This window comes from Ambystoma mexicanum, chromosome 10, assembly GCF_040938575.1.
Source record: "Ambystoma mexicanum isolate Mex_15411 chromosome 10, UKY_AmexF1_1, whole genome shotgun sequence".
Lineage (NCBI taxonomy): Eukaryota > Metazoa > Chordata > Amphibia > Caudata > Ambystomatidae > Ambystoma > Ambystoma mexicanum.
The window spans coordinates 1,366,397,723-1,366,411,166 of NC_090932.1; the positions used below are offsets into that span (position 1 = coordinate 1,366,397,723).

The window sequence follows — 13,444 nt, forward strand, 5'->3', positions numbered from 1 at the left end:
AATGCTTACGCTTACAAAAGGGAATCTTTTTTTCTCAGAATCCAAGGCAATCCTGGCAGCAGCAATCTATTCATCCTCATTGTATGATCTGTGATTTGAGTTTGGGTGGACAGAAAGTGTCACAGATGGCTTAAGACCTATGTGGTACCTGATGAATGGGATTCATAGTGCATGCCCCTCCTTTAATGTTACTCAGCACTCAATTGGTGCACACCAATCTTTTAGCCTCACCCCTTATCCATGTTGCATAAGCCAAGAGTCTGAGGGTAAAGGGATGCCCTTTCCTAGGAATAATTGGAGTTACAGAGGAACACGTGTCTGTATTGCACCTTTTTTAGGCTCAATACATCATGATCTTCACGCTGGTGGCATTGCCACTGCTGCTCCAGCTTCTCTGATACACATCCAAATCTGAGATCCACACCACCTAATTATCACCATTGCTACTATCATGTACAAGATCATCAAAAGAAACAGCATTTATTAAAACAAGAGAGATCAACTCTGTTATCTCACTATCTTCAAGAGGTTGTACAACTTGGTCTTCCTCACAATTCCCCACGGATGCCAAATCATGCTAATGGTACTTGACGATGGAAAGCAACACAGCCTACTCCTGAACTGATATATTTTCATTTTTCCTTTAATTAAATAGTCATAAAAATACACAAAAATGAAAGAAAAATAGGTGCAACTAAAATGAGAATCTACGTTAAAAATCTGAATTCAGAAAAGCTTGACTTTCAAAATTGAGAAGCTGATTTGGTTGCATTTTGAAACTCCAGCTTTTGGGATTCTGTTCATTTGGTACCTGTTTTGCATTTAATGTAAGCAGGGGACACTCCCACAACCCCCCAAGCCCATAATGCCGAACTTGGTGTTCAGGGGAAAACCAGTAGCACTTACTCGCCTAGTTCGGCATTTTGGGATTTGTCATTTTCAACCCATCCCGAATGTGCAATAAAAGCACGTTTGGCATTTGTTTGACGTAAGTTTGGGGCAATGCCACTAAAATGTGACTATGAAATTGATTAAAATGTCATTACAAAATAACAATAAGAGAAAAAGTTAAAATGCTGCAGAAAATGTCAACATCTTCAAATGAAAGCACCACAAAGTAAGAACATCTTTAAATTAGATTTCCTAATGAAAATAAAATAGCAAAGGTCAGTTTAGCTAACAAAACTAAACAAATTAAGGTTTTGCCTAAACTAAAGTAAATGCTAAATAAAAATATGATGGCTTAATTCCCTTAAAACTTCTCCTCCTCCTCAAAGCAGATTAACATACATATGAACATAGGAAGGTAAAAAGATACTTACATGTGAACAAGACAACAATTCTTTCATTATATATGTATCATATATTTGTCGACTCCTACAAAGGCGTTCTTCCTGAGAATCCAATTTCTCGTATTCCTTTATCTGCAATGAAACAAATAAATCAGTCAAATTTCATATGTACATTTACAAAATTATTAAAGAAAAATGTATATGATAGGGTTAGATTTGTCTACATTATTTGGATTCGGTATGGGGAGATTGTTTAGGCATGCAGAAGTATTCCTATTGTTGTCCAATGACTATGGTTTCATCATCACAAACGTACATCTCTTAATGCAGTGATTAGTTTTTTTTTGTTGTAAGGTCGACATTTTTTTAACTCCTATTTGAACATTCTCTCTTCCGACAACTTTTTTTTAAAGCATTACATTTTCTTGGAAATACAGGTTGATTTAAAAATGTCACAATTCAAATCATAGTTTCCTGAAGAGAAGATCCAGAGGACATAATTTTTATAAAGGTATCAAAAATATTTATTTGATTTGATACAGAGTCATTAGACGGAAGGGGTAACAAATTAATCTAGAGAAAAACTATTAAATGCAGGTAAAACCACAACTATGACATAACATAAAGGACAAGGTAACAACACATTCAAACCCATCAAGCAGACAAGCTGTCCTAATACACTCATCCATACACAATTCAACATTCATATTTGCATAACACACTAAGTATAAATACATATACAAAACATTTAATCTCAACATTGATAAAAGACAATGGGCCTCATTACACGTAGTGCGGTAACGGTTTACCGGTACCGGTAAAGGCACCGGTACCGGTAAACCCTTACCGCCTTACTACGAGGTCCCTTTGCGGGTTGGTACTTTAACGCCTGCTTTTTAGCAGGCGTTAAAAACAACCCGCAAAGGGACCAGGGTGCTAATTATGGTACCTCAATTTGCGGTACCGTAATTAGCGCCTTCCCCATGCCCATAGAGCCCAATGGGGCAAAAATGGGAATGGGGAAGGGCAATGGAGGAAGGCGGAATTACCGCCTTCCCAACCTTGGAATAGGGCGGTAATTCCCCTTTCCTCCAAGGCGGTACCGGTAAATGACCGGCATGAACCATGGTGCTAATAGCACCATGGTTTACCGCACTGCGTGTAATGAGGCCCAATGTTATACAATTTGTGTATAATTCTTTTTTTCTTCATCCTTCTTTTCTTCTGTCTTGGCGAGAATCTAAGTTGTTATCCAATGTAACACAAGCACAGTTTCCAAGACTCTAACAGTATTGGCCAGTTTCGACGAGTAGTTGTTGTTTCACCACGTCTTCATCAGGTGACTAAAGGACATTCTGCAGTGCTGGGAAGTGTTTTCTTTCAGGTAAATGGGGCCTCACTGGGGGCCAGAATGTGCGAAAATGCACATAAGGATTATTCCACAGCTGATGGCTTTCAATAGACCACAACAACATGTGCGCTGTGAGTCATGCAAGAAGATGGACCTATTCTTCTCATTCGTTAATTGCCCAGTCTCACTGCCCCCATGATCCTTGAGAGAAAGTACAGCACAAACGGAGGAGTCAATAAGGAGATGAAGATAGAGTTGGAAAGCAAGATCGAGGTCAAGGTGGATGAAAGAAGCAAAAGGAAGCTGTGAGAGGCTCGAAAGAGAGATGTGGTGGGTGTAGTTCAAGAGAACGCACATTGACGTCTTGCAGGCCGACTAGGTGTTGCCAGTAGTAGAAGTAGAAGCAGAAAGTGGAGAAGGCATCCCACATGGAGTCAGTTTCCAAGACTATAACAGGATTGACCAGTTTCAAGAGTAGGTGTTGTTTCACCACGTCTTCATCAGAGGACTAAAGGACATTCTACAGTGCTGGGAAGGGTCTTCTTTCAGGTAAACGGGGCCTGACTGGGGGGCCAGCATATGCGAGAAAGCACATAACAATTATTCTACAGCTGGCACCTTTCAATAGACCACAAAAACATGTGCGCTGTGAGTCGTGCAAGAAGATGGACCTATTGTTCTCATTCGTTAATTGTCCAGTCTCACTGCCCCCATGATCCTTGGGAGAAAGTAGAGCACAAACGGAGGAGTCAATAATGTGACTCAATGCTCCTGTAATTGAGCATAACAGTTTCCAACGTACTGCTGGTGGCATCAGGCCCGATAGAAACTTCTATGCTCGATTACAGGAGATGTTGTCAATGGAAATGTCTTTACGCCAGGGCAGACCCTGATATATCAAGGTGCCAAAAACAAACAATGGGGGAAGAGAGATGGAGACAGAGAGAGACAGAGATGAAGATAGAGTTGGAAAGCGAAATCGAGGTCAAGGTGGATGAAAGAAGCAGAAGGAAGCTGTGAGAGGCTCGAGAGAGAGATGTGGAGGGTGTGGTTCAAGAGAACGCACAATGACGTCTTGCAGGCCGACTAAGTGTTGCCAGTAGTGGAAGTAGAAGCAGAAAGTGGAGAAGGCATTCCACATGGAGTCAGAATGCCAAAGGTTATGCAAGCACAACCTGGTGGCCAGTGGGCGAGAGTAAGAAAACACTTGTCTGTGTCTTTTGTCGTTGTCTTCTCTTTTTGAAAAGAGGAGAAGCAGGCCCTTCCTTTTGGAAAGTAACCTGGTAACATCTGAGGAAATCGAGAATACTTGAGACTGTAAAAGTGAAGAAACCAAGAAAGTAGTGAGTCATGTTTGTAAACAATTCCCTTGGCAGTTCCACACGAGTGTGGTGCTAGAGAGTTGAGAGGACCTCAGAGAGCATCTTCATCACCCCAATGGGGACCAACTGAAAATTATGAGGAAAGCAAAGTGCATTGAGAATTCATTGACCAAACTGCAAGATTTGTTGAGAGCAGTACAGTACTCTGGGGAATTAGCTAGGAGAAGGGAGTAATTTTATTAGCCCAGGGATAACCCCAAAGAACTGTTTTGTTTGTGTGTCATAAGAAACCAGAACTTTATGGAACTTTTTTTTTTTTAAAATGTGAACACTGACATCCAGGAGAAGGGAATCATTCTCTTGGATCCTGAAGCTGAAGCAGACATTTATCATGGCTTATCGTACTTACAGGGGCAGTGTAGGAGCTTTTTGACTTGGATGGTACATTTTTTATTTGGACTTACACAGACTTCCTGACATGCGCCAAGCTTCTTTAATTTAGGTAGTGAAATCCAGTAGAGTTAAGGACAGATAGGTATGTTTTTTCTTTTTAAAAAAACTCTATGGCAATCAACATGGCACCAGTTGGTCAGTCTCTTCATTCCTTGTCGCCACATCCTCAAAGACTGTTTCATGTCACTGCTGCATCTCACATTCCCTAAAAAAAAAACCACCACATGCATTCACATTGCGTGACAACAAAGACAAACTCTTGCCTAAATACAACTGAATAAACAGGTTTACCACTTAGCAGGTAAGGTGTCATTCACTCCTCTCTTTGGGTTCTGACTCTTCGACAAACCCTAAAGAAAGCCAAGCCGACAATGACTTCATACAAAGGAGTGACATCCCAATGCCCATCACGCATTGTTTGGCTGTTAGGCATGCATATGTGAAACAGCGATGCAGATGTCTCCACGAAAAGACACACGCTAACCTAAACATATATTGCTCGGCCTGCATTACTCAACACCAGACATAGATAAATGGGCATGTGAAAGATGTATTGAAGTGAAAATCTGCTTTATTGTGGACTAACACTCCATGAAAGTATAACAATGAAGTATCAGTATCATAAATCAGGATGAACATTTAGAAACTAAGCTATAAAACTACAAATACATCATACAACAATGTCCTTATACTTTATAAAAACGATTACATACTTTGCATCGCGCATTTCATCAGACTTTCCACATAATGCAATACAAAGAGATTGCACGTTAAAATTACTTGTGCTATTAAGAAATTAAATCGAACTATGGTTGATTAAGACATATTTCCATTTGCAACCAAACTCTTTATCTTTATAAGTGCGTTGTTTCCCAAGAAATTATAATGACACATACATCTGCAGACAATAATGGTTGGTCCTACGTTTCTAATATCTAATGTTCTTTAGACAGGCCCTGACCATTCTGTTGTATTAATTTGGATATACAGCATCCCTAAAAACGATATCAGAAAATAAATAAAATAATAGTAGCAATCCATTAATAGCAAAATAAAATGGCACTCAACAATATTGCTATCTTCTACTGATATTGGTACTATTGTGAAGACAGTAAGCGACAGCACAAATGCATCATATTCTAGATGGTTCATCTAAGTACCACTCATCCTAAGCTTCCAGGCAGTTGAAATTAAATTAGCTACACACCTCACAGCATAATCGAATGTGTTGAACCCGCATAATGATATGGATCAGCATATCAACAACCATAGAAATACCTCGAGAAATAAGTAATGGTTTGGCACACAACTTCATATACCTGGCATAGCAAGAGAAAAAAAAGAGGTCCTTAAAACCCTCTACTATTCCTGGACCATGCACCCAAACTCTGCATAATATTCAATTTCCAAATATATGTATTAATTGAAAAATCCCCAATCTCAAGTGGATGCACAAATTCAGATTAGGAAAATACATGATTTAATCTAAATTACGCCCTAGGCCTGAATATTTTTTGTAAGCAGATATTCAGTCCATAACTTGCTACTGTTTGTTGACAGTAAAACTGGGATAATTCCCGGTAAGACTATGGGGGTCATTACGAGGTAGGTGGGAAGGGATTACCGGCAATCCCTTACCACCCTATTCCCAGGTCCCTTCGCGGGTCCCTCCCTTAACACCTGGTTTTACCAGGCGTTATGGAAGGGACCCGCTAAGGGACTTCGGAGGTAATAACGGTACCGCAAATTGTGGTACCGTTATTAGCTCCATCCCCATTCCCATTGAGCTCTATGGGGGCTCAAATGGGAATGGGGAATGGTTCCCAGAATGGGGATTTACCGGGTCCTCCAAGGTTGGAATAACCCGGTTAATCCCTATTTCGAGAACCCGGACCCGGAATGCGGTAAGGGGTAGCCATGGTGCCAATACCTCCAACCTCGTAATGACCCCCTATGTATCTGCAACTTTATCGATTAATGCCATTTTGTCCCAGACACTCCCCAAATTGAATTGGTCTAAACCAGACATGACACGAGTGAACCACATAGTGGGCAGCACCGTTGGGCATTATAGGTACCATATAATGGCTGCTCTAGTTTGGACAAGCTTCTGGGAGCATCATATGTGTGTCCAATGCAATAGACAGAGCAATTTCACTAGAGACTGGACATCCTTCAAGCTGTAAGGATATTTGGCGTGTTACAGCACAGAGTACAGCACTACTGCACAGGTAGCAATTTTTTTATGCAGCACCACCACAAGGGTGCGGTGCATTGCTATATGTGTTACCAGATTAACAAGGAAAGACAGGTTATTCAGTCAAAAACGATTTTAACATATAAGATGCAAATCTATTTTTACAGTTAAAAGCACACGTGCACATTCAAAAATGCACACTATTTTCACCTGAAATGCCTATGGTGCAAGAGACACATTTGAAAATTAATAACTAACATTACTCATAAATAACCTGACTAATAAAACTGAATTTAACATAACCCACTAATAAAAATGTGTCTCCCCTGCAGAAATAGGGCTACTCTGAAAGTGAACTTTTAAACGCACATTCATTTTTTTTTCGTTTTCTCTGCTGCTCTGTCCACATAACTACAGGAAGCAAAAGAGCTCGAAAGAACAGGAAATCAGTTGGTTACAAAGTATTACTATAAAAATGAGCCATTGTGTAGAGAGGGAGGAGATGGCATGATTGATTCTGATTGGAGCAGCGTCATAGCAAGTATCATGCTAGAGGCAGTGATTAGGGTTTTGCTGGGGGGAGTTTGAAGAGAGAGGGAGAACAGTGGAGATTTGGAGAGCTGGGAGAAGGACCTGTTTTTTCCTGGTTGGAGCATTTCTGCTGAAAAAGCTGAGAGTTCCAGGCAATGACCCCGGTTTGAGAACGAAAGGCGCTCGTTTTCACTGGGGTTAATCTTCAAGGGAGCCACATTCAGAAAGAGAACAGCTGAAGAAAACTCGGGCTGAACAGATAAGGTAATTACATAAGTGTGGGAGCTGAGTGTGTACGAGAATATTCAGTCAGTGTAGGAAAGGAGATTCCTGTGCCTTAATCACATGTTAATGTTGCAAATCGAGTTCTTTTCTCCGCCACTCTCTTTTCAGTGTATCACAGACAATGCTGTTACTGTGCTATTTTATTTATTTCTGTAAAGAGTGAGGTCGTGTTTAAATGCAACTTTTATAATACAGAAAAATATTTGAAAACAGACGGGTGGTGTGTTTTATATTTACCAATACAGTGCTGATGATGTGGGGAGACTTTTAAACAGTGCAATTGTCATTTTAAGACAGATGTGTGCATGATCATATTCAGTATGGACAGTTGTGAGTGATTGTTTGTAGCATAGCTCGTTGGAGGTACATGAGCCAACGGGAAGAGGGACTCTCTGGACATAGTTCCCTACCGTATATAAGGTAGTGGAAATTACCACAAAATTACCACATATAGCTCTCTGTCGTAAATAAGTCAGTGAGATCGCCCATGGTGGCACACTAACACTAACACTGAAAATGTGGTATTCCTGAAATGTAGGTCTGAGGTTTCTCTAGTGATTACACGAAAAATCTAAGCAAAGATAAGGGATTCTGAACATTGGGGCCACAAATAAAACAAGGGAATTATGCTCACCAAAATACCACCAACCACGCATACCAACCACGCATACCAAATATGCATGTCTGGGTGCTGAAATAATGCATGCCCACTATATTATTGTTGTACATGGCCCAATCTGAATACAAGGAGTGATTGTTGCTAAGTTATTTTTCGGCGGTAAGAAAATACCGTCAGGCCCCAAATCTCCACAAAATACCCTACAAAGCCCACCTCGAGTTTCATGGAGAGTGTTGACAACTCAACGGAAGTCAATCAATCAATAAAACTTTATTTTGTGACTACAATGTCCCATAAAGTTTGCACAATTAAAACATACAATGCGTAGTTCATAAACACTTTCCATCTAAAGTGCAAAACATAAGAAAAATATCATTACAAATGTTTACATTACTTTATATTTAATTTTGAAACAGCAGCAATGAAATTGGCGGGCACAAGAACAAACATATTCATCAGGTAGGATCGATAAATGCTTCAATGCAGGTCTACATTTGCAAAATCCCCTATCATCGAAGAATGGAGCAAAAAGTGCTTTCTTGGAGCCATTTATAATAATCAAAACAGAGGATTCCATTCCACTATATTAACAAAGTATAATATGGTACCGCTCCTTGTTTTCATGTATGGTTCAGAAGGGCAACATATTTAACATGAAATGACTCAACAGAATATGTTGGTGTTATTCTGTGACAACCTGAAAATAACATGCTACGCCAGAAGTTGGTGCAAGTATAAAATCTTCTATAATGCTAAATTGAATACATGCGGTACTTTCCCTATTGCAATCTCTCAAATTGTTGATTATGGTATTATCTTAGATTTAATAGGGACTTCCTTCAGACTATATAATATCCTGTGTTAAATTCTCCATATTATTCAACCATATCGTTGTCCAGGAAAGTTGGTCATGCGAAAATCTCACCAATTAAGATGGAAATACCCAGTTGTATGACTCTTGAATGTAGAAGTTGCACAATTAACTTTCTAAAATACTTTTAAAAAATCCTATTTTCAAAAACATGCAGCTGGAAGTCCTTATATTTCTTTTTACAAACTCTATTTTCAGATTTCACCAGGTAAGAGGCATCCTTCAAACCCCTTAATCTCAGCACCTCACAGGGAGGCAGACATGGCCTGGGATCTGTATGCTACCCAGTCAGGAAGTATGGCATTACCACTAAAATGTCTTGGAAAAGGCAACTTTCACTCCTTCTTGCCTGCCCAGAAGGGCAGATCTTTTGTAATTTGCAATGCCCATATTGTGATGGCACTAATTTGTACTTGCAGATATATTCATAAAATGACTCCTGTTCTTGGAGCTCAGTTTACAGATTGAAAAACAGTTTCACTTTCTTGACGAGTCTAGAAGTCACACACATCGTCTTTTGAATATTCATTTCAGGACCCTTATTTGCACATTAATTAGCTGTCTTTGTTGTCCCGATTGAATATTTGAAATTAAAATGGTTTCATCAGATAATAAAAGAATAACAATCTCGTGCCCATCAAAATTTGGGGTATTTGCTTCCAACTTTGAAATAAACTGAGCCAGTGAGTTAATGATTAACAAAAATAAGGGTATCAAACACACAGTTTCATACTCCCTTATCCACTGAAAAACTCCTGGGACATTCCACCCAAGATCTGAATCTCACCAATGACAAGTTACACGTATATAACATGCAGATATCATCTAAGAGGCTTTTATGGACACCAATATTGAGCAACACCTTGCATAAACGAACAGCTGGGATGGAATCGAATGGAGATATGAGATCAAAGAACAGCAATCTAGTTGTTCTTTTCTTGCTGCTGCATACATTAGGACTAGGAGATAAAGGTGAACAGCAAATTGATACAGGGTACTACCACCCCTGAAGAAACCTGCTTGCAGAGCTGAGTTGACATTGTTAGTTCTTACCCAATCATCTAGCTTTTCAGCAGGTCGTTGTCCAAAATGTTCTCTGAGATGTCAGGAAGGGAGACTGGTCTATAGTTCGCTGGGACAGAATATCTCTAATCATGGACATAGGCAGCAATAACTGGCATGTACGCAGCCAGATTGGACTGATTTTTAAAATCTCAGGGCAGGTGCTTCTCCTATGAAACAAAAAGGGGCCTCACCTGCTTACGTAATGGGTTCTGAGTCACCACTCCTCCACTCTTCATTGATGAGTATCCACTATTTATTACGTGACTTACAAGAAATGAAATCTTCAAATAAGTATATTGTCCTACAACTATTGAAACCTGGTAGGATGTTCGTTATAGCTCTACATCCAGGAATAAGATAGTTATACCACATCCTTGACAACCACAAGGTCGATTTATTTTTTAAGAGGCTTCTGCGAGAAACCTGAAGGTGTCTGCCTGATTAGTGCCTAGGGGTTTGTCATCCAGGTAGCCAGTACACGGCCATCGCTATTGGATCCAGTTCCTGGGGGTGGACCAGTGAGGGAGGATCACCTGGATGGGGGGTCTTTCGGGAGTGGAAGTGGGACACCGACGGGTCAGATGCGGTATCCCCCTTAAAACACATTTTCCACAACCTACCACGTAGGACACTCAAACAGTCTATCGCCCCTTTTCCAACGTGAACACTTTTGCATATCACGAAGGACAATGGACTAACAATCGATCCATTTACCTGACATGTCCCAACACCAGGGTCAGGCAAAGTCAGGCAATTGACCAGAACCGCACACATCCAACGGCCCTTTCGGTAAGCCAGACTGCATGATGAGAGAGCTAACTCAGCATGGCAGTTCAAGAGGAGGAGAAAGACGGTGCAAACAGAGAGGGTGACAAGGAGAGAAGCAACCTTAGCCTTTCCGACCAAGGCCCGTGAAACCTCTGAAGAAGGAATTGTAAGACTGCGAACAATAGCCAGCGTGTGTTGCAGCAGATGGCAACGGTACACAAGACCCTCCTCGGCTGATAACCAAGCTGGGATGAGACGCTTGTCTCTGTGGTACCAACCTGGACTCAAAAGAGAAGGAAAGCCAAGCGATTCATCACAGCCGGTGAGTCGAGCGGGGAGTCGATAAGAAACCAAACTGTATTGAACAAAGGTAGCAACCGGCTAGTTGAACTGTGAAAGCATAAATAACTATTAATGCAAAAAGGGGGTAAACCAGCACAGAAAAGTTAGGCATCGTGTTGGTGCTCACTCAGGAAAACTCGGGCGATTACCCTTTAGTTGAAACTACCGGTACCAGACAGCCTTTGGAAATGCAAGAAAGGGGGTCAACGTGGTCATACAGCCGCCAAGTACAATCCTCTGTACAGTCGAAAGTCTTTTACCGACAGAAGATTGTGAAGCTAAGGGAAGTGCATCTTGCATCATAAGAACTGAATGAGAAAATGTGCGATTGACAAAGCTGGCAAGAGTGAATCCGAAAGAGGGATGCCAATGGAAAAGGGGCGAAGTCTACAAAGTCCAATATACAGTGTGTTGACAAGAGTGATCCCGGCTGAGGGATGTCTACAATGAACTGTTGAAAAAGACATTAAGATGTGTGAATATCACAGAAGAGATTGTTTTGAGAAGCCTTAGTGAACCCAGCTGAGGGAAGTTAACATTGAGAAGGGTCCGAGCTCTGAGGGGGAGATCCACGGGTGGAAAAGGCATAACCCAATGTACATGTGAAAAGGAACTCTTTTTTTATTATTTTTTTATACATCATGTCTCTGGAGGCAAGGGACTTTTTAGTAGAAAAGAGACTTAACCAACGAAAGCCCTGATTGCTGAGTGCAGAACTGTTGGCTCATGCTGGGAAAGGTTGAGCATGTGCTGTACCCCAAAATCCTGCCTTGGCCCATGCTGAAAACTTGGGGAAGGGAGACCCCAACTAGCCAATCCTGACTTATTATTTGTATTATTTGTGAACACTTCCTTCTTTCTTATGAATATTATCCCACAGTTCTTTTTGTATTTGGCGTAAGAATTGTCAATTTTTTTTTTTTTTTTTTTTAGTATAGGCCTTTTTATTTGACAAAGACACCACTAGGACATCCTTATTATTGTTTGATGGTCGAAGCTTGCTCCCATCTTAGAATTAGTTTTGGATTAGGCACTTTTCTAAGGTATGTAGGAATATGTAGGGAACAATAATGTATTAGATTCATGGGGGTAGTAAACTAGACCTTCAATAGAGGCAGTGAAATGAATGCAAAGACAGCAATGACAGCACATTGAACTGCACTGAACACCTGTAAAAAATGTTCCATGTTATAATGAATGGGTCATCTGTACAGTTGCACTGAATAAGCTAACCAAGAGTAATCAATTAACAACTTCCCATTAAATAACAATCCCCCAGTAATTAATTAATGAACCCTTTAACAGAGCAGTGCAAATGATTTAGATGGCAGATTCTGTTTGTGTTTCAATGTAAATTTAAACGTGCAAGTACATGCATTGCCAGTTTTTTTTTCATTTTGAAAAATATATTGTGAGTCTTGATGCTATTGTGTGCCTTGCAGGAAGCAGGTTGATACAAATGTGCTCAAGGGCTGGGGGTTGGAGAGAGAAATGCCTTTATTCTATAAGGGAGCTTGGGTGACAGGAGATATCAGGAAAAGAGGCATGGTCAATAAGATTGACAGGCTTATGGTATAAATCTATCTGCAAGAGGGGTGGAGATTCATGCATCATTTTGCAGAGAGAAGAGATCAAGACTGCAGCTAGACTGTGCAGAGAGGGAAAGATACCAGGCAGCAGTCTGAAGGGGGTTGAAGTGAGGTTGCTGGCTTCTCACGGGGCTGCCAACAGCTGAAAAATGTGCACCATTCCGCTTGCAGATGAGACGCTTCGGAGAGGGGTGCTTTCGTGATAAACAACTGAGAAATTCTACATATTAGAAGTGAATACGGTGAAACTGAGGAGCGTGCAGATGATGGTATTGTCATTTTCCGTCAGTTAGGCAGTCAGGGTTAAATGGTCATTTTGAACAAAGTGTTTGTTTTCCTTCTTTTGTATGTGTAATGGGGAGTCACTGAATTGTGACGGAGGGAAATGTTGACATATTTTGTGCTATGTGGCTTATATCTTTTCTCTTAGACAAGTAAACTCTGTAACCGCATCAGGTTTCAAGGTCTTGGTAAGAAAAATGAATGTCTTCATAGTGAACAAAGGTGGCTCATATTTATATATATATTACTGAAGTGTTCACTTGTTTAACATGCATATTGTAAAACCTATTTTTACATTATAACACGTATAAAGAAAAGCATTTGTTAAAAAAAAACAAATTAGTGGGATTGCATTTTTGTGTCTATGTGGATTTATTTAAAAGAGGGAAATAATAAGAAAGTGTCATATTGCACCCAAAAGCAGTACAACATTTACCTCATGTGGTAAAGTGGAAGGTAAAGGTTGGGAGCCAGCTA

General features: G+C 40.4%; 1 protein-coding gene across 2 annotated transcripts in view; it reads right to left on the reverse strand.

The window, feature by feature from the left end:
* GRK3 (G protein-coupled receptor kinase 3) overlaps positions 1-13,444 on the reverse strand; it is a 1,763,027-nt gene that overhangs the window by 618,326 nt on the left and 1,131,257 nt on the right. For both annotated transcript variants that reach the window (XM_069619380.1, XM_069619381.1), the window contains exon 4: positions 1,323-1,424. In XM_069619380.1, the coding sequence (XP_069475481.1) occupies positions 1,323-1,424 (102 nt within the window). The remainder of the gene's footprint in view (positions 1-1,322; positions 1,425-13,444) is intronic.